The 21454-nt window shown below is 43.5% G+C and overlaps 1 protein-coding gene across 1 annotated transcript in view; it reads left to right on the top strand.

The window, feature by feature from the left end:
- The first annotated feature begins 7538 nt into the window (after positions 1-7538).
- Positions 7539-21454, top strand: part of COL17A1 (collagen type XVII alpha 1 chain) — a 48048-nt gene continuing 34132 nt past the window's right edge. Inside the window, exons 1-8 of the mRNA XM_047761357.1 lie at positions 7539-7679; positions 12537-12599; positions 14818-14862; positions 15870-15974; positions 16956-17087; positions 17868-17915; positions 18822-18857; positions 19923-19970. Of these exons, the coding sequence (XP_047617313.1) occupies positions 12548-12599; positions 14818-14862; positions 15870-15974; positions 16956-17087; positions 17868-17915; positions 18822-18857; positions 19923-19970 (466 nt within the window). The 5' untranslated portion in view covers positions 7539-7679; positions 12537-12547. The remainder of the gene's footprint in view (positions 7680-12536; positions 12600-14817; positions 14863-15869; positions 15975-16955; positions 17088-17867; positions 17916-18821; positions 18858-19922; positions 19971-21454) is intronic.

Here is a 21454-nt window from a genome sequence, read left to right as displayed (position 1 = left end):
AAGCAAGAACAACCTTGGCCAGAGAGTCCAAAGATTTTTGCTGGGCAGTTAATGGCCTAGCAATAGAAGCTGCAGTAATATCAAGAGCCAAGGAGAAGCTTCAAGGGGATGGGGGGAAGAGAGAAATAGATGAGGGAGATTAAGCTGTACAAACTTCCAGTTATAAAATAAATGAATCACAAGGATGAAATGTAGAGTGTGGGGAATATAGTCAATAACTGTATAATACCTTTGTATGGAGACCTATTATAATTTTTAAATGTACGGAAATATCACATCACCGTGTACACCAGAAATGAACAGAGTGTTGTAGGTCAATTATACTTTAAAAACAAATAAATAAATAAATTCATAGAAAAAGAGATCAGATTTGTGGTTACAAGAGGTGAGGTGTAGGGGGAGGAGGGGGGAATGGATGAAGGTAGTCAAAAAATATAAAATTCCAGTTAGAAGTACTGGGGACTTCATGAATGTAATTAATACTTCCACATGTTATATACAGAAGTTAACAGAGTAAATCCTAGGAGTTCTCGTCTCAAGGAAAACACTTCTATTTCTTTAATTTTGTATCTATATGAGATGATGGGTGTTTGCTAAATTTATTGTGGTCATAAATATGATGTATGAAGTCAAGTCTTTGTGCTATGCCTCTTGAACTTACACAGTGCTGCATTCAACTACATCTCAATAAAACTAGAAGAAGAAAAAAAGGAGTCAGGGAGCAGCAAGATATCATTTACATCTACTCCCAATCAGGGAGCTAGGGCCCTGCCAATGGCAGCGAACCCTGAATCATTAAAAACCTTTGGAACCCTTCATCATTAAAATTAGTCAAACTAGGAGGCATTGCCCAGCTGTGTGCCAACCATCTAGGCATTCATAGAGGTCCAAGGAGAATAAAACTACCACAGACAAAGATAAATTCTGTTGGGGCACAAACTACTTCACTAAGGTGGCACTGTTAATGGAGTCATTTGTAAGAATTGTTGACTGTGTCCATTCAAGCTAGGGATCAGTAAGATTTTCTCCTAACCTGAAATAAAAATTGCTTTAAATTCCAGGGTTCCCAGGAGTTCTCGTTGTGGCACAGCGGAAACAAATCTGACTAGAAACCATGAGGTTGCAGGTTTGATCCCTAGCCTCACTCTGTGGTTAGGGATCTGGTGTTGCCATGAGCTGTGGCATAGGTAGCAGACTCAACTTGGATCTAGCATTACTGTGGCTCTGGCATAGGCCAGCAGCTACAGCTCTGATTCGACCCCTAGTCTGGGAACCTCCATATGCCACAGGTGCAGCCCTAAAAAGACAAAAAAGAAAAGAAAAATAAATAAATAAATTCCAGGGTTCCCCCATACACATACACTTATTAATGGCCTCCGAGATACAGGTGAGAGTGTTATCCTTTCAGGCCAATGACAAGGAAAGGAAAGAAAGAGAAGAATTGGTTTCATGGTTGGTTAAGTAAGAGGTCTTGAGCTGTCACTTTGGGTGAGGCTGTCTACCTCGATGGCAGCTTCTCTTCAATTAGATTCAGAGTTCTCTAGTGTTTGTACAGAACCAGATGCCAGGTATAGTCTTCTTAGCTGTGAGATGTGTATTCTAGGCTTAAGTCCCTGAGATGTAGCTGCCATCTGGACAGTGAGAAGGATCTGGTATAGCCCCTTCTAAGGAGACTGAAGGGCCATCTTTGTTCTTAGTGATTCCTAATCAGAAGAGTGAGAGAAAATTTGAAACTTAGTTTAGTGAGTAGTAGCCTGATTCAGAGAAATCTTGAAGAGTTCAGTCTAGTTTACATGTACATAACAATCAAAGACAATTAACAGGTCAAGACTCTAACATCTATAAAGGGACAAACATAACCCTTCTCTCCACATTTACCTCCATTTTTTCCCCAAAGAAAATCACAGTAAAACGAATTTGTTTATATGAAATTTGGCCCGATTATTTATATAAGGGCAGAAGGGAAGGCTACAACCTATCCAGAAAACATACATACCACAACAAGAACATACTGATAACTTGTGCTAAATGACAGTTGAATGAAGTCCAGGTACAGATACTCAGAAGCCCAGAGGGAGGAGTTCTGAGGCCTCTGGGGACAAAAAATAGTTTTTTCTATAATGGGTTAAGAGATTAGGAAACAAAAAATGCAGTTTTCCAGGGAGCCAGAAAGAACCAAGCTACTGTCTTTGTTCTTCCATAGTCCTACCTGGTCGTTTTACTTACAGCCATTGTGTACCCATCTTAATTTCTCTGATTCAGGAGCAGACTGTTGCCATGTTGTAAGGACATAAGTCTGGCAATGAATGGTCATTGTTTTGCCAAAACAGAATGGGCCTCATCCACACGTGCCACCATCTTTATAGATTCTATTACTGCTGCCCTTGCAAGAAGGTCAGCTGGAACATCTCCCTGTTACTCCTGTTCAGTGCTTTTAGTGTAAGTCTCAATTTTGATGACAGACAACATTTTATACCAGGACACATCAGACTTCCAGGAATTTACATAATTTTTGGAATATTCATAACATCCATCTATATAGACATGACATAAATAAGGCTTAATGTTACTTAAGTCCCATGTAATTTAACATATCAAGTAAGCCTAACTAGTTTAACAAATATTTTGGCATGTTCCTGAGGCCCTCTGGAAAAGTCCCAAAGTTTTTTCTAGGTCAAAAAGTCTTTATTTTTGGAACTTTATTTTGGAAAGTTTGTCAATGATATCAAAGGTTTAGACACTTGACTAAATAGGATCACAGACCAATGTGAAACAATACTTAATTATCTAGTTAGCAGATGAAAGAGAATTAAGTTCTTGTTTCATATTAATACACTATTATAATAAAGCTTAATTAAAAAATCCTCTTATTATTGGGTTTTAGTCAGCTAGATTACACACGATAAAATTCTTTTTTTCTCTTTCTGTGTACATTTAGTCTGTCTTTCATTTTCTTCCCTTCCATTCTGAAATAAACAGAAATTCTCATTTAGACAAAATTACTCTCATTTCCCTTGCCAAAAATGCATTTTCAGTCCTCATATCTTTTCTTAATCAAAAACAAACAACCTATTTTCTTTGTGTATAGAGATATTTTGTTTTTTTTTTGTTTTCAGTAGCTTTTTTTGTTTTTTTGTTTTTTTGTTTTTTGCTTTTTAGGGCCACATGTGTGGCATATGGAAGTTCCCCGGCTAGGGCTCAAATCAAAGCAGTAGCTGCTGGCCTGCATCGCAGCCACAGCAACACAGGATTTGAGTCAAGTCTGCAACCCACACCACAGCTCACAGCAACTCCAGATCCTTAACCCACTGGGTGAGGCCAGGGATCAAACCCACATCATCATGAATACTAGTCGGGTTCGAAACCACTGAACCACACTCTCAACAACACCATGAAATTTTACCTTTTGTTTCCCCTTTAAGGGGAATAAGGTAGCAGTTTACCACAAAATCCCTCAGAGTTTTGTCAACTGTGGGAGGGGCCTATATGGGAGTACTTAATGTCGAAGAATTTGCATGGGGCCTTAGAGAGAATCTTTTTTCCAGTGTTTCTTTCAGTTAATTACAACTGAGACATCAATTTCCGGCCCAGGGGTCTTGATGAACTAGAAGTGTATAATGGGAGAGGCCTAGGTTTGTTTTAAATGCCTTTTGTGTCTTTAATTTTTCATTAGCTTATTATAACAGATCTTTGTGGGGTTTTTTGTGGTTTTTTTGTTTGTTTTTGTTTTTTTTTTGGTCTTTCTCTTTTTTTTTTTTGCGGCATGTGGAGGTTCCCAGGCTAGGGGTCTCATTGGAGCTACAGCTGCCAGCCTACGCCAGAGCCACAGCAACACCAGATCCGAGCCACATCTGCAACCTACACCACAGCTCACGGCAACGCCAGATCCTTAACCCACTGAGCAAGGCCAGAGATCGAACCCGCAACCTCATGGTTCCTAGTTGGATTCGTTTCTGCTGTGCCATGATGGAAACTCCTATAACAGTTCGTTTAATGAAACTATTTTGGAATTTCAAAACTTTTTGGAGGCTTCAGCATACTAATTAAAATAGGTATTACATTCTGTTTGTTGGCTGTGAGAGCTCTTGCTTTTAAGTGCACTTTTTAAATGATCTTCTCTATTTGGAATGTTCCTTATAATGACCATTGTAATTCTAGGTTGTTTTTAGTAAAATCTTGCCCTCTTGTTAGATATCTTCAACTCTGAGACTGTCTTTGTTAAACACAAAATAAGCAAGTGTACCAGAAGGTGGCACACTCAACTGTGGATATAAAGGATCCCATTTCTTTTAATTAGCCCTTTGGGTTTCTTGGAACCACACTAATAATCTGGGGAGTGGAGAAAGAACTGAAGCTTCAGGTCCCAACGAATGGAGACTGTGGAATGAGTCCAAGTAAATAGGGATCTGTGGCTGCCACCAACAATTCCCAACATGGAATGTGGGGATCTGGGGACAAAACCCCAGAGGGCTAGGGATTCTTTTTTGGCTTCCTGCATACCCACTTAGCAATTGCCTTGATCTGCACAAAACAAGACCAACAACCACGTACACCTTAACGTATGGCATTAACTGAGAGATGTTACTGTGTCCCGGCCACAAGAAGGCCCTGTGTGCACCACACCAGTTCCCATGGAACTCTGGACTGGGGAGAGGCTTGGACCAGCAGACCCCAAGGAATGGGGACTGTGGTCTGATTCCACACAAATGGAGAGCTACGGCTGCCAGCAGCAGATCCCAGTGTGGAACCTGGGAAGGACTGCAGAGAACTGCACAATGAACTATCAGCCACGCCCAACGTGGAATCCAGATACAGACTTAAGGGCTAGGTTTTCCACCTGGAGAATTGTCTGAAAAGTTAGGGTATGGGCTCTAGGCAAAACCTTCTGCCAGCTCAGTTGGAGTCTGGGTAGAATCACCTGCAAATTCAAGTTGATCTGTCCTGTAGAGGAAAGCCAATTAGATTGGGAGGTTTTGTTTATTTGTTTGTTTTTGTCTTTTTGCCATTTTTTGGGCTGCTCCCACAGCATACGGAGGTTCCCAGGCTAGGATTCGAATCAGAGCTGTAGCCGCCGGCCTACACCAGAGCCACAGCAATGCAGGATCGAAGCCACGTCTGCAACCTACACCACAGTTCGTGGCAACACCAGATCCTTAACCCACTGAGCAAGGCCAGGGATCAAACCTGAAACCTCATGGTTCCTAGTCGGATTCGTTAACCACTGAGCCACAATGGGAACTCCTAAATTGGAAGCTCGACTGCAAAAAAGCAGAGTTCAACAGTAAGGAACTCAGCAACAGACCTCAAATGAGAAAGACAGTGAACTCAAAATAGTTCACGGGGCATCACACCTGTGTCTCCTAATGGTCCCAGGTTCCATCAGGATTTCACTTTGGATCCCATGGTTGCCACAAATCTGTCAAAAAAAAAAAAAAATTGACCAAGTAAATTTGATGGTCTAATTGGCTTTATTCAGTGATTCGTGACACAAGCAGCATCCCAACCTATAAACGGAAGATCTCTCCTGTACAAAATGGAAAGTTTTTTATAGGTAGAAGAGGATGGGACAAGGATGTTATTAGCAAAAGGAAAGAAAGAATTGTTTCAGGCCAGGTCATCATTTCTAGGGGGAAGGGAACAGAAGGGGTCTTATTATGCAGTGGGCCTCACTAGTGCTGATCAGGAAATTTCAGATTGCTTGTTTTAAGGCTCCATTCCTGGGAGAAGCTGAAACTGCAATTAAGTCTTGGTTTGCTGTTGTGGGGGTAAATGACTTCATTTTGGCCTTGTTATTTCTTTTTAACAAAGCCAGCAGTATTTGTTACGTCAGTCCTAGAAAACTAATACACTGTTTAAGGCCTATCCTCTTCCACCACATGCTGAATTCCTTAAGAACTGAGAATATGTCTCTATTTCACCAGTAATTTCTCATTCAATATCTGGATCCAAGCAGGGGCTAAGATATTTTTGTTTAATTCATGAATTGATGAATAAGTGAATGAATCGGGCAGAATGATATCAGTTTCATGCTGAAAGTTCTCCATCTTCCAGATTCTTCAATGCTCTTATATGAGATTGACAGCAGACATGATGAGGAAGTATTTATTTAGGGAACACAAGAACATGCTAGAAAACAACAACACAATAATGTTATATTCTAGACCACTGAAAGCGCGCTGATATGTGTGACTTCAATGCAGAAATACTGGAAGCTTAGGGGTGAGAACCTCGTAGGAGGTACCTAGGAGTCTGCTACCCTTCCATGTGGTGTAAGTTCCCGCAATAGGAGGATGCAGACATGTGTGGGTACCATGTTATGAGAATCCCACAGTTCCCCTCCAGGGTCTTGGAATGAGGCCTTAGAACAGAATCCAAACATGGCATTGGGTCCCAAGACTATATTATGGCTCCAAAGAATCATCTGAGTGTGTTCCAGGATCATACTTCCCATATTACTAAGACCAAAGGTCTCAAGTTAGTCTTTAGGGGCTCCAGAAAGCCAGATGCTATCCAGGTGTTCGTGAGAACTTTCTAGATTGGTGCAATTTGGCCCTCTAGAAAAGTCTAATGGCTCCATGGAGTGTATCTGGACTTACAGGGCCTCTGAGAGTCCACACATATCTTTATATGTATGGTGATTAAGTGGGTGCTGATTTGAGGGGCAAGAAGGTCCCTAACAGTATTTCCCCAACAGTATCTCTCTCCACTATTAGGCGGCTACATGCCTAAAATCCTGTCACTCACATCATTCTTTGGAGTCAGCATTACTGTATCTGTTAACTTTTTATAAAAATGAACCCTAATTGTTCGACATTTTCAGTTATTAATGTCTCTCTCTCTCTCTCTCTTTTTTTTTTTTTTTTTTTTGCCACAGCATGCAGCAGCTTGATGTGGGATCTCAGTTCCTAGACCAGAGACTGAATTTGGGCTGCAGCAGTGAAATCTCTGGATCCTAACCACTGGACCACCAGGGAACTCTATCATCCTTAAGGCCTTATTCTGAATTAGTTCATCTACTGTTTCCTCCAGGTAGGCTTGACCTGTGTTGGGTCAGAATGAGGGAAAGAAGGAACGGATCTTGAATAGAAATCTGTCAACTTCACAGGTTTCCTAGGGCTCAGGCTTGGACCTTGACCACAGGCCCCTGACAGGCCTGGCTATATACCATGAGTCATGCATATTGGGATTTAGGCTCCGCATGGCAGCAAGGGAGGGGAATACCAGGTTGTGACAGTTCTCTGGCTGTAGGAGTTAAGGAGAAGTAATAAAAGGTCATTTCCTTTGTGCTGAACTTTTGTTCCTTTCCCCATGGCCCATAAATGGTTAATTCACCTAAACTGGAGAAGCTTTCTGCCTCCTATAAAGTTTGATTCCTGGAGGCAGATTTTTTTTCTTTTAATCCAGCTAGTGTCAGATAATTGGAAGGGTGGAGTCACTCTGTAAACCCCGACACACCTTTGTCAGGACTTGTTTGGAAGCAGAGACCTGAGAGAAACAAGGGGGAGAGAAGAAGTGAACATTTTTGAAAGATCACTCAGCTCTAACACACCTTGGCTGGGTCTGGATAAAAAAAAAAAAAAAAAGTGGGAACGGCAAACGTCTAGAAGAAAAGGTCGGGGGAGGAAAGAGAGGGGCATTTATTCAACGTTGTTTCCGATTCCTTCAGCATCTCAAACTAGGTAAGTAACAGGAGGAATTTGATGGTTCTCTCTTCTTATGAGACTTTGAGGTTTGCCACTGAGAACTTAAATGTCTGTCAGAGAATGTAAAATGATGGTGGTTTAGTTTCCAGTGTTCTGACTGAAGTGATTAATTGATCATAAATGATTACTTTGGCTTATGTGTTCTACTTAGGGTAGGTCTTTTAAAGGAGCTAGAAAAGTTTTCAGTGAGGGAAAGAAGACAAAGGCCAATTAAGATAAAATGAGTGCTAGCGGCCAGATTTTTGGGGGTGTTGTTTTCAAGAACTGTAAAATGACTTGTGTTGTTTTATTTAGAATGCAATGCATTTATAATTTCTTCTCTCTCAATCTCAGTTTCTCTCTCTCTCTCTCTCCTCTCTCTTTCTCCCCCTCTCTTTTCCTCTCTTCCCTTGACAGCAGAGAACAGCTCAGAGGTAAAGTTGAAGTGTAGGTGAGTTGGGGCTTCTAGAAGCAGCCCCAGGGCACTAAGAACCGATGTGCCACCCAGGCGGCTATGCTGGCAGGCTCCGATTTTGCTCAAGGGGCTGAGTGAACACTGCCATTTATCGTAATCCACATTTATTGTCCCTAATCTAGAGTAAAGTGAAATATTTGAAATGATATGATTAATCCAAGAACTTCCTGGAGTCAAACTTGGAACAGGAAAAAAAGAAAGAAAATTCTGTTACGCTTTTACTGACAAATTTGGACCAAAAAAAAAAATTATTTAGGGTGAGAATTACCAGTTTAGGTATCTCATTGGACCCCACAAACTACTAACAAATTATCACTTTACTTTTTAACATGTAGGCAAAGCCTCTGGCTCCTCACTTCTTTTGAGAAGCAGCTAATCAGCAGTCTAATAGTTGGAGTTGTTCTGTCCATAAAATGTAGTGAGATTTTTTTTAAAAGGAATTTATTTGGAAAGCGGAATTGTTCCTTCTTACCCCACATGTGCTCTCATAGGGCTAAGGCACAAATCTAAGTGGGAACTAAACTAAAGCAGATGTCCAGCCCCCAACGGGGCCCTTCCAGGAATCAGAGGGGGCAGCTTTACTCTCAGCCTCTTCAAAACACCCACAGAAATCTGATCAGAGTTTCCATGGGGGCAGTTAAAGCAAGGAGTCCTGCTTCAAGCTTGGGTAGAAACTCAGGTTGGTGAAACTGATCTCACCTCAGAACCAACACACTCTTAAATATAGTGCCTGACCAAGAGAAGTCTGCGTGGTTTGGCTCATTCGCCATGTAGCGGCAGCAGGGTTTAACCAAACATGGCTGTAAACAAGCAGCATAATTACAAAGCCAGAGCCCAAGCTCCACTACCCCCGAGTTAACAAAAATGGAGGATGCCAAACACAGCAAGCGGGTGAACCCATTGCTAGGGGTGCAGAGAAACAGAAACCTCTGGGACAGTCAGTCCTAGGGTATGGGTGTCCTACCCAGCAAACTGCTTGGCCCTTCTGTGTTAACAGATCAATGGCTAACAGGTGGTTTCCTCACACTTTGGTTATTTTGTTGTTATTTTGTTTTAAAACATAAAGTGTACAGATATTGGAGTAACAGGAGCTTGTAAAAATAGGTATCTCTAAAATAGAAAATAGAGACACGCTTAGCTTCTCCATTCCCTTCTTTATGTCAAAACCCAAGTGTTTCATGTGTTGTTATATGAGAAGATCAGCGAGACAGTTTCCTGTTGGTTCCAGCAGTTTGGCCTTGTTTATGCCTATGTTATACCCCCTTATCATTGGAATAGTTTTAGGTGGATGGGAAACCATTTCAATGAAGGAGAAAGGGAGGAAATACATAAAGATAGAAAAATGATTTTGAAGGGTGTTGTCTTACAGAAGAAAATGACCCAGGACCATTTTAACATCTTCAAAAGAACATTAACTATGAAATACTCAAGAAGCAGCCCCTGAGAACTATGAATAGAAATTAGCATCATTTTGGAAGTGAGAACTTAAATGACCTGCTCACCCTCAGTTCTCGAAAAGTGGCCCAAACATCTAAGAAATTTAAAACTCTGCTTCCTGACCTTAAGTAGTGCTTTCGGAGGAGGGCATACAGGTAGGCACTGCTGGGAGAGGCAGGCTCAGGTACACGCCTGGACATGTAACTTTGCTTTCCCTTACATTACACTTTTTAAAAACCTATTGGCACTTAAAATACTTAAAAAGGAAGTCCTGTGGGAAAGCAGTAGGCCCTGTGGGATGATCTCCTTCCAGGTTTGTGCCTCAACCCATCATTTTCCTTTTGATAACTCACAGAAAGTTTCCTCTTACCTTTGAGTTAAAGGAATCCATCTCCCAACACTTCCCTGCCATTCCAGACCATCAATCTGGGGAAGCTTTGGCAAAGTCAGCAGGACTCTGCCCTGTGTATTTCAGGCCCTAGAATTCCTTCTATAAGGCCATAGGATACAGGCATTTAGGGGCTCCAGGCTGAGAGAGAGGCAAGAACCAATTTATCTGCACCTACCTAGGAGGTCTTCTATTCAGAGCCTGGCCAGTGAGGAGCCCCCAGACCTGGAGGAGAGCATCTGATTTCTTGGCAGGCTCTCTCCCTGTGCCCTCTGCCAATTGAGGAATGCTTGGCTTTTTACTGCAGATCTCAAGGCTTCATCTCCAGACTTAAGAAAAATATGGAGGTGCGTAGAAATGTCTATTACCTTCCCGGGTTCAGAAAGAACAAGAAAACACTTGCCAGGTTTGCTGCCTAGACGCTGAGACTCAGCGAACAGAGCTATGATCAGTCTGCCTTGATGGCTTCAAGTAGAATCAACCCAGCTAATCCCAAATTCACAGCTGCTGGCAGCAACTTTCATTAAAGGATCATAATAAGCAATAACTTAGTGGGAAGTAAAAGCTTCCGTGGAGTGTTATAAATAGTTCCTTTCAGGATAATATTTCTTATCAATTCAGGTGCCATCCTAGGTGGCTTTCCCCTGGCAGCCAGGTGCATTTGAACATTTAATTTCCAAAATGCCTCCTGGTCACAGCTAATGACCAATTTAAGGTGGGGGGGGGGGGCCTTCAGAGATACCAAAAGCAGTTAATGCTTAAACAAAGGGTTTCAAAGAGGGTGTCAGGTTGTACGTGGGTTGACGTGCCATAAATCATACAGGTAATAAACAGCTGGAATGCAGAAACAGTCTCAGGCTAGGTTTGACCCTTTAATGAGACTGGAATCCATTGTTAATTGTTTATGGAGCCCCTCCTCTTTGGCTCTGGGAAACATACCTGCAGATGCAGCCAAGAGTTTTTCCATGATGCCTCATTCCTTGCCTAGAGCTGCATTTAAAAAACTCCGATGAGCAAGAAGTTGGCACACATGATCAGGCCCTGAAGCTAACTGTGGTATTGGTGAATTCCATTGGGTAGTTGACCAGTTGGTCTTATGTGGTCTTGATTTTCGCCCAGGGATGCATTAGGACTTTTGTGGGCCCTGGACAATTTTGCCTTTGTGGATGCCCTTCCTCCATTAAAAATTTTTTAAAATTATATTTTATAATTGCATTGGAAGAGTATAATCCAGATTGAGTTTTATTCATTTTTCCTTCTGATTTTAAAAGAAATTAAAACATGGGAGTTCCCTGGTGGCCTAGTGGATTAAGAGTCCAGTGTTATCACTGATATAGCTGGGGTCACTGCTGTGGCACGGGTTCGATCCCTGGCTCAGGAACTTCCAAATGCTATGGACATGCCCCCCCAACCCCAAAACAAAAACATTTTGTGGCCCGTAAAAGTATAAGGCTAGGCATTGTGCCCATTGCACCTAATGGATAAGTAGACCCTAAAATCACCAGGCAGGAGAAAAAAAACTGAAAAGGAAGATCTTCAAGAAAGGAGTATCCTGCATAGAAGTAGCTTGCTCCAGAATTCTAGAATCCAATTTGAACTTCGTCCGAAAGAAAACCTAGGATGATGTGGGGCTGGGAGGAGAGAACTACAGGAAAAGCCAGATTTCAAGTCTGTGTAGAGCCTGAGACTGGGCGCTACAGCCGAAAGCCCCCAGCTGGGACTGGGATCCTTGCTCTAGTCCCTTGTGTGTTTATACCTGAACCCCAACTTAGCTCCACCCCTTAAGTTAGCCTTGCCTCATCCTTTCCACCCTTCAGGACACGGTGGAGAAGATCTCAATGATTTTTCTGTCCATGACAGAGTGAGAACACAGATGACATGTACAAATACATATTTTCCTACATGTTTCAATAGATTTTACACTGATTTTCTTCATAAGCTTTTCCTACTTATGGCTGCAAATAAGCATTGTAGGGCTGGTGTATTATGAAGAGAAAATTTCATATTGTGAAAAGTGTCAGGTTCCACACAGATGTGACCATTATAGTGATTTTTATCCTGGTTTCAATCCATCAAACATCATTCCCACATCGAACTTTAAATAATGCCGCATGATGTCATTTTCATAAAGCTCCATTTAGAACACAAAACATTATGAGATATATCAAAATGAATTACTTAAAAGCACTAGTGCTTTGACACATACCCCTCATCTATGTGTTACTTCAGCCAAAAAAAAGGAGAAATTAATAGTCAAAGGTCTATGTTTCTTTGTGAGACCTTTAATGCTCAGCAGGGGGCAGCCTGATCAATTAGATGCTGAAAAGAAAAGATCCCAATACAAAGAAATAGAATTCAAAGTGGAACCATTAAATGACTCTCCAATTGATATAAAAGTGGCAATGATTCTTATTTAAAAATATGCACATGAAAGAATTATGCTTTGAATTCTAGGAATCAAGTTTTGGTTCTCATTTGAATAAAAGGGACCTATACTTTATGAAAAGTGATGGTAACAGACATGACCATTCATGGTTTCTGGCTTTTTCCATAGGTGGCTATGGTATGGATGTGACCAAGAAAAACAAACGAGATGGTACTGAAGTCACTGAAAGAAGTAAGAACATGATATATGTCACTGTTAAAGTAATAAAAAATTGGAAAGAATAAATAAGTCCTAATTCTACTACAACTACTGTAGCTTTTCCCCCTATTTCATATATATTTTTTTGTTTGTTTGTTTTTTGTTTTTAAGCACCGCACTTGTGGCATATGGAAGTTCCCAAGTTAGGGGTCAAATCAGAGCTATAGCTGCCTCTGCCACAGTCACAGCATTGTGGGATCTGAGCTGTGTCTGTGACCTACACCAGAGCTCGTGGCAATGCCGGATCCTTAACCCACTGAGCAGGGTCAGGGGTCAAACCCGCATCCTCGTGGATACTAGTTGGGTCCATAACCACTAAGCCCCAACAGGAACTCCCTATTTCTCATGTTTTTGCTTTTAGCTTTTTCTTAGGGTTTTTTTTGGCTTTTTTTTTTCTCACTGTATTATTTAAAATGTATTCCTAAATAGACTATTTCCTCCAATTTCTTGCCTTTTTGTTGATTTTTAACACGTGTAATCAAAATATGTTCTGCTTTTTCTTCAAAGATGAAAATCACCCCTTTGATGTATAGTTTTATAACCAAAATTTTTAATTCATAAAAATTCATAATATTCTGTTAAATGAGTTTGCCACTGTTTACTTAGTTGTGTCCTTATTTAGGGACACAGGGCAAGAGAAATCCAAAAGAATAATGTCTGCATTATTGCAGGGACCAAGGTGGAATAAAACTAGTGTCGTAGTTGCAATCTACACTGAAAATTGAAAACAGACACATTTCTTTTGTGAAACTGCCCAAATGATAAATTCAGAGACATTTAAACTGTCCCCTAAGCAGCTCTAACTCTTTCACTTATCCTGTGACTTTCATATATCTCCAATAAAAAAAAAAAAAATTCTGGCTCCACAGACTTAGAACTTTAGGTTAAGAAATAACTTACTTTTATGTGTCATAGAATCCCAGAGGGCCACACAACAAGAGGTTTAGCGAAAGCTCAAGGACTATTATTCAACTCAAGCTGCCATTTCAGTCTGAAAACCCATTTGCTTTTATGCATGAAACACTGCTTCTGCTACATTCATAACCCCACATTCCTGTGAGGACAACTGAACTAACAGGAAAATGCAGGGTGAAGAAGGAAAGGGTGAGAGGTAGGGACAGTAAGACCAGTGTGGGATGGAGCAGTTGCCGGCAGCACAGCTTAAAGTGGAACAAAGTGATGCCTCATCATCTTATTCCATCCTTTTCTCCTTTCAGCCACCATACCTGTGTGTACACCATGCATACACGTATACTTGGGCATGTGCACACACAGTGTGCAGGAGACATGTGCTTTGAGAGACCTGTGACCTCAGCTACACAGGAGTTCCTTGATGCCCAGCCCAGAGGGGAAGTACTGGTGATGGTCACAGAGCACCAAATTGGCCCAGTTATGGTTTTGGGATTCTACCCACCTCCCTATGCTCCTGTAGGGGAAAGAGCGATGCAGGAAGGCAAGAGGGCTTTCTTCTAACTGGTGTTTTTTAAAAAATGCCGAACACTTTTATAAAGACTCACCATCACTTGGAGCCTTTTCGATTTCGGGGTGGGGGGTTGGGCAGGCAAAGGGACAAGTTCTTCAAGTCTGTCTTGGATGTTCATCTATCCATGATTTCACCAAGCACCAAATGTGACTTACCAACCCCTTCTTTCCTATATCTCCTCACACTTGGGGTGGCCCTGAAGATTTTAGAATGAATTATGATGTCCTTGAGACACCCTCAAATTCATTAAAAAATTTCAAGGTAATTATCTACATCCCAGTGAAATCAGCCAGGATGATGTACCGGCCCCAGCTGGACTAGGTGAGGGCTTAGAAGGGACAGGGCAGAGAAAGCGAGTGAACTGAGGACCTGGCCCTCCTTCAAAGGCAAATCCAGGCCTGGACTAAATTTAAGTGTTGTATGAAAGATGTTACTGCAAGACGACTCATTTTTCAAATCATTTGGTAACTAACTACTTCTGTTTCCAAAGGGATATGCACTTACCTTCCAGGCAGGTTAAGTCCCATTATTATTGTAGCTATGTGCTTATACGGTGGGTCAGATCACACTCCTTAAAGCCAAAATATATAAAAACCTATGTTGAACCTAATTTAATGTGCTGAGCCTAAGACAGATATGAGACCTTGCCAAAGTTCAGGGATTTCAGTGCATTACCTAAGAGCTCATCTTTTCTGTGTCTTTTCCTAGTTATCACGGAAACAGTAACTACAAGACTTACGTCCTTACCACCAAGTAAGTGACAATCTGGAAAGCTTTCTTCTCAGTAAGCCCTGTGGGAGGGGCTCCACGTGTAGCCTTTTTCATGGCACTCACTTTCCAGTTGGGCAAGTCCAAAACATCTGAAATTTATTTTTTAGTAACTGTATTGCCATTAACTTATATACCACAAAATCCACCAGTTTGAAGTGGATAATTCAGTGGCTGCTAATGTATTTACAGAGTTGTGCAACCCCTTTGCAACAATTTAAATGTGGAACATCTCTGTCACTCAAAAAGAAAAAAACCTCTATGGCCATTAGCAGTCACCCTCCCTGTCTTCTCCCCGGCCCCTGAAAAACACAAATCTACCTTCTGTGTCTATAGATTTGCCTGATCTGGACACTGAAATATCAGAAGTCTTATCCAACCTAGTCATGGGGTGGGAGGAGGGAACCACAGTCAGGCTTCTGTTTGAATCCACTTTTTTTCTGGGGTAAGGTGGGAGCCTTAGGGTTAGTGGATTCTATAATAGAGATCTGAGCCCTTGAACTGACCCTGCACCCCCCAGGAAGCCTGGCTCTGTGAGGGGTGTGGGGAGATCTACCCTCCAACATGAGGTTAGAGAATGATGAGCGGGCAGGTGGAACACAGAGCTGTCACTTGCCCTTCCAACACTTCCAGTGGCTGTCGTGGCCAGGGCACTGACCAGGCATTGGAAAAATGCAAGCCCAACCCAGGCCCTGGCCTCAAGGAGCTTCTTACCGCTCACCAACTTTTCTAAGATTTAAATTTTCCTAATCAGCAACCTTGCTATGCTCTACTCAGGAAAAGAAATTTAAACCAGCTAGGATATTGCTCTTGACGTTTCTGTCCTAAACAAGATGAAAAGTCTGCACCACACAGCACAGGTGGGACAGGGCCCCAAACCAAGAAGGTCATGAGTGGGAAGCCAGGGATGGCTTCTGAGGAGCAGGGAGAGAGGAGGAAACCCTCTGCCCTGACTTTGTCTATAAATTGTCACCTGCTCCTTGTTTCTGCAGAAGGGGGGACCAGCAATGGCTATGCTAAAACAGGTTCTCTTGGTGGAGGGAGCCGGCTGGAGAAACAGAGCCTAATGCATGGCAGCAGCAGCTACATAAACTCCAGTAAGTGCTCTTTGGGGGAGGGGGGCTGGGGGAAGGGTAGACGGACAGGGAGAGAGAGTCCTACTTGGAGAGGGACATTTACCGCTGTTTGTCACCCATTCTCAATGCCCCCAAAGAGCTGTGGAAAGAACACACATGTCAGTGAAGTTGCAACTTTCGAATTATCTGCATTTGACGCCTATTTAAAATGGGATCAGTCATCATTATGTCCCCAATATAAATAACAATAATTAATTAAGAAGCCTTCCTGGGAAGATGACTCCTTTCCCACTGAATTACTCTCTTTAAGCCATCTCTTTTAGGAAAGGATGTGCACGTCTGAGGGTTTACAATTTGAATTAACAACAACAACAAAAGAAATTTAATGACTGGATTACTGCACTAAGAAAATCCGGTAACATAAGATCCCACGCTGGGTTTCCACTGGGCAAGTATCCAATGCAGGCCCAGCTGTTCCCAGAGGAATACTCCTTCATAGTACCTTTTAAACTGAAACAAAGCAAAACAAAGCAGGGAACACACACACACGTACACACATGTTAACCTGTCAAGCCATTTAAAAAATCTTTGAGTGACACTAAAGAGAAGACCAAACATACAAACAGCAGGGCTGGCCAAGAGCAGCGTCTTCCCTGACCTGTCCTGGAGCACTTCACGTGGGGTTGTATTCTGGTCCACCCAGCAGTGCTCTACGATTACATGAGAAATATCCTGCCTCATCATTCCATGCACTTTGGCCATGGACATGGAGGACCTCTCTACCTTCCCATCAGCAGGGGAAGGGCAGTAGCAATAATCCCACCTCCATTTCTGAGCATCCGCGGGAACCCTGAAGTGGACCCTTTCAGTCATGCTCTCCTGAAGTCCTGTGACCACCCTCCACAGGGCCCTCTTTTACTAGGAGCAATCTGCATGTCTTTGGTACAACTGTATGCCAATCTGTGAAGTGCTCTAAGGGTTCACGCCTTTCCCCACTCCTAGGTGGAAGCACCCGAGGCAATGCCTCCACCTCCAGTTACAGGAGGGCCCATTCGCCTGCCTCCACGCTGCCCAACTCTCCAGGCTCAACCTTTGAGAGGAAAACCCATGTCACCCGCCATGGAACATATGAAGGTACCAGATTTTAAGAGAAAACTAGGCTCTTGGACTTCCCTGGTGGCCTAGTGGACAAGGACTTGGCGTTATCACTGCTGTGGCTTGGGTTCGATCCCTGACTCAGGGAATTCCCATGTGCCTTGAGCACAGCCAAAAAAAGACAGAGAGAGCTCATGGTCAAGAAGGAGGAGGCTGTGAGTGGAAGACATTTGGTTTCTTCTCCTAAGGTTACTGGAGTTCCTGGTGATCCGCAGAAGAAGTTTTAGTGGAAAACAAAGAAGCCAGGCAGCAAATGGGCTTGATAGTGAATGGAGATGGGTACCAGTGATGGAGTAGCAGGATTAAAGGATGGGTACCCCCGTAAATGAGTTTGACCCAGGGCTCCAGGGTTAGGGAGAGTCCCAAATTCAGGCAAGGTAGATTGTGTCACCATGGTTCTTCCTGCTGCTCTGCCCTGGGCAATCTCTTCTTTTAAGGTCCACATTTGGGATGAGCTGCATGGGGTCAAAAACCCCTGGTGCAAGTGGCACATTTGTTTGACAGAGACAGGTCACCAGCACTGTGTAGGGCAAATGCAGTTGAGGAAGTGAAAACAAAAAAGAAATGAAAACCTCCTGCTCTCCTGGGCTCAAACCTTGCCCCATGAAAGTAGAGTAGTACCAGAAGGAAGGGCCACAAGCACATCTGTTTAAATCTGGTACTGAACACCCAGGCTATGGAAGTTCAGAAACGACCCACTCTCAGAAGTCGTTTGGACTTAAATGGCCATTTGTACTAAATGTTTTGTCCTCTCTTCAGGGAGCTCCAGTGGCAACTCTTCCCCAGAATACCCTCGGAAGGAATTTGGTATGTCCTATCCTTATTTTCTGAAGAAATGGTCAAGCACACCTGGTAGGGATGAAAGGGGAACCTCATGAGTTCACAAATGAACTGAGTGGATTCCTCTAGAGAAGTTTAACTGCTGCTGACCTCTTCCTTTGCTCTTTATCCTGAAACATCTTAAGTGGAAGGTCAGTCACATGAGCTTGCTGTCATAAGTCTTCGCTCATGAAATGCCATGCTGTTCATATAGGGCTCAGACTTGGATGGATGAGCCCTAAGACCAAGCAATAATCATAGGGTTTTTTCCCTCCACAAGGTGCCCAGAGACTTCCCAGCAAAGGGGAGCAAGGGTTAGAACACGCAAATGCCAAACATCCCAGCAATTCCACCACAGCAGCCTCAAAGGGGCCCATTTTATGCCAAGTAAAACCCTAGCTTGTATCTTCACGTGAACCTTTAGTCCATATTCTTGGGTTCTCACTGTGCATGTGAATTTATATGATCATAGATTATGCAGTGATTATAATTTCTTGTATTTATTTGCCTGCAGTGAGAAAACCAAGGCAGTCTCTAACAAAAAACTAAAGGAAAGACCTGACAGTCCTTCGATACATTCGATCAGTGTGGTCGGCTAGTCCAAATGGATGTGCTCCTAGATAGTTACTTTAGTTAACCGAACACACTAAGTGTGAGCCACCTTAATATTCATGTGCTAACTCAATACCCTAAATGCAATGGGGCTTACAAAATTTTCTCTGCCCTCTGGCTATGCAGGCATCATTTATTAAGCATCCACCATCCTTCTATCTAGATATAAACATTCTATGAAAACAACCTCCTCCTCCCTTCACCCAAATTGATCTGCCCCCATGTCACAAATACTTGGCATGCCACCTCTTATATATGCCTAATATTACTTTCGTTTCTCAGCATCTTCTTCAACCAGAGGAAGGAGCCAAACACGAGGTGAGCTCTGTCCCTGGGTTCAGTTCACTTCAGTCAACTAGTATTTTCTGAGCATCTAACCTGTCCAGCCATGAGCCAGGACATGGGAGGCATAGAGAATGGATAAGGCCTGGTTTCTGTCCTCAAGATGCTTGTAGCCTCTGGGGATCCTCGGCTGGTTCCATCAGGGTGGGAAGGGGAGACTTTGATGATGATCCCAGCAAGCATGTGAAGTGGTTCGCTCTGCTATGGATTGTCTGAAGGGGCTGGCGTCAGATCTGGTTTCACTTCTGGTCTCCTGGGTGACTTGAACAAGATTTGCTGTGATTGCCTTTATGCAGCAAATATAAGCACAAGCCCCTTGTTTTCAAGTTGTTCCAGGGGACTAGGCTCCATGAGAAATTTTCACTCTCCACTACTGCCGGTAGATGAGACCCTAGGAAGGGATGTGGTCCTGGAGAAAGCTGCCCTTGATAGATCTGGGGAGGGTGGGGAGGAGCATGTCAGGGCTGTGCTGAGGGCAGAATTTTTCATAGGCTCTGGGAGTTCTCCATGACCACTCTAAGCTTCCCAGGGGCCTTGTTACATCAGTAACTCAAAAGTTAGACACATACCAACCACCTCCAACTTTAGGCTGATAGTTGACAGATACCCATGCTCCACCTGAAGCTAATAATGTTAAACCACCCACTTCCTGCCCTGAAGAGGCCACAGTGGCTAAGTAAACACTAAAGCCTTTAAAATTCTCTTGCTGTTGCCTGAGAAATCCTGGAGGCAGGAGAGCAGCTTGGTTCTGGTGACTGAGATAAGGCACTGGGGAAGGGGTTGGTCCTTGCGCATATGCTGGAGCCTCTGGGCTCAGCCTCAGGTTTCTCCTCCAGGAGGGCGAGGTATGCATGGGCAGCTGGGGTCAGCAGAGAGGACACCTGTTTCTAAGCAGCACTCATTCTGGGCATACCTAGGTTTTCTGTTCCCAGGACCCATAGATCTCAGAGCAGCCCAAAGATTAATCTGCCTCAGAGCTCAGTGTTGGGCTGTGAGCCGAGCTCCTCCATTCATAGCCTCTCCATCTCTTCCCCTGTGCAGAGAGCGAGATCCGAGTCCGACTGCAGAGTGCATCCCCATCCACCCGATGTAAGTGCCCCTGACTTATGAAGGATCCAGGGCTATTGCTGTGTGTGTGTGTGTGTGTGTGCATGTGCTTGCGTGCGCGCATACGCGTGTGTGTGTGTGTGTGTGTGTGTGTGTGTGTAGTTACTCAATCATAGGTGACCTGTCTAAGGCCTTCTGTGACATGGACTCCGGGCTAGGTGCAGAGGGTAGGAGTAAGGAGCTGAGTCATGCTCCCTGCTGCATAGTAGTTCACAGGCTAAGAGGAAGCAGTAAACCTCCCAACCAAGACAACTCAGAAATGAGGAAGGGGGCAGAGAAGTCTTCCTGGGTTAGTTAGTCACTTGAAGGAGACTGGAGGGTAGATCAAACAGGCTCAGTGAGATGAGCCGGCAGAGACACAGGAGGAACCTTTGGTGTGGCTGAAGAAGGAGCAGGAAGGGACCCAGTGGGGTGGTTAGGAGTAGAGAAGGGTCAGAAGTAGAGTGTGAGAATTTGAACCTTATCTCAAATGTCAGGGCTTCCCCAGTCTCTGGTTTTCTTTTCTTTTGTTTTTTGCTTTTTAGGGCCACACCTGTGGCATATGGAGGTTCCCAAGCTAGGGGTCAAATTGGAGCTGCAGCTGCTGGCCTATGCCACAGCCACAGCAATGCGGGATCCAAGTCTCGTCTGCAGTCTACACCACAGCTCACAGCAACGAAGGATTCTTAACTGACTGGGCAAGACCAGAGATCAAACCCACATCTCGTGGATACTAGTTTGTTTCGTTACTGCTGAGCCACACGGGAACTCCCCAGTCTCTGTAGCTGACTGTGTTGTTCTCCTGTTTGCCATTCTAAAATGAGCCCAAATGGGCAGGAGCCAAATACAAAGACTAGGAGGAGAAAAAGCTGGGTTGAGTGGCTCAGGAATCAGACACTGGGACTAACCTGAAGAGCTCAGAGCCCAGGTTATGGGGTCTGACTCCAGGCCTGACGCTGTCTCACTTGAGTCCTTCCAGGCTTGAGGGGGCTGAGCCCAAAGGATGGAGCTCTTAGGGGAGGGAATGCTTGGGCAGTCCTCCTGCACCTGGTGTCTGCAAATCTGTCTCCTCTGACGCATTGCCTTTGCACAATGCCTCTCTCCTCTCCTCTCCGGAAGGCACAGGGTGCTTACTACACTGAATCACCCCACTACCAAGGAGATCAGCCAGAGGGTCTTGAAATCAACTCTCAGGAAAGCAGTATAACGTTTAAGAGTTATGAGCCACAAACTCCTTCTGACCCTCCAGAGCATTACAAGGTCAGAGACCTGGATCCGAGGCATCCTGTGCACAGAATAAACCACTGTTGAACCATCTGATTCAAGAGGTCTGGTTTCTAGCTGTCCTGGGTATAAATATTCCCTGGATCCAGGGTGGCAGTGTCTTCTAGCTGCAGAATCTTCCCTGTGGTCTCTGATGAGACCTAATTAGGAAATATCTACTGAGGAATTTGTAGAGGCACTGTATTTATGAAGCCATTCATATT

The sequence above is a fragment of the Phacochoerus africanus genome, chromosome 15 (genome assembly GCF_016906955.1).
Source record: "Phacochoerus africanus isolate WHEZ1 chromosome 15, ROS_Pafr_v1, whole genome shotgun sequence".
NCBI lineage: Eukaryota > Metazoa > Chordata > Mammalia > Artiodactyla > Suidae > Phacochoerus > Phacochoerus africanus.
This window is presented reverse-complemented; position numbering and strand designations above follow the sequence as displayed.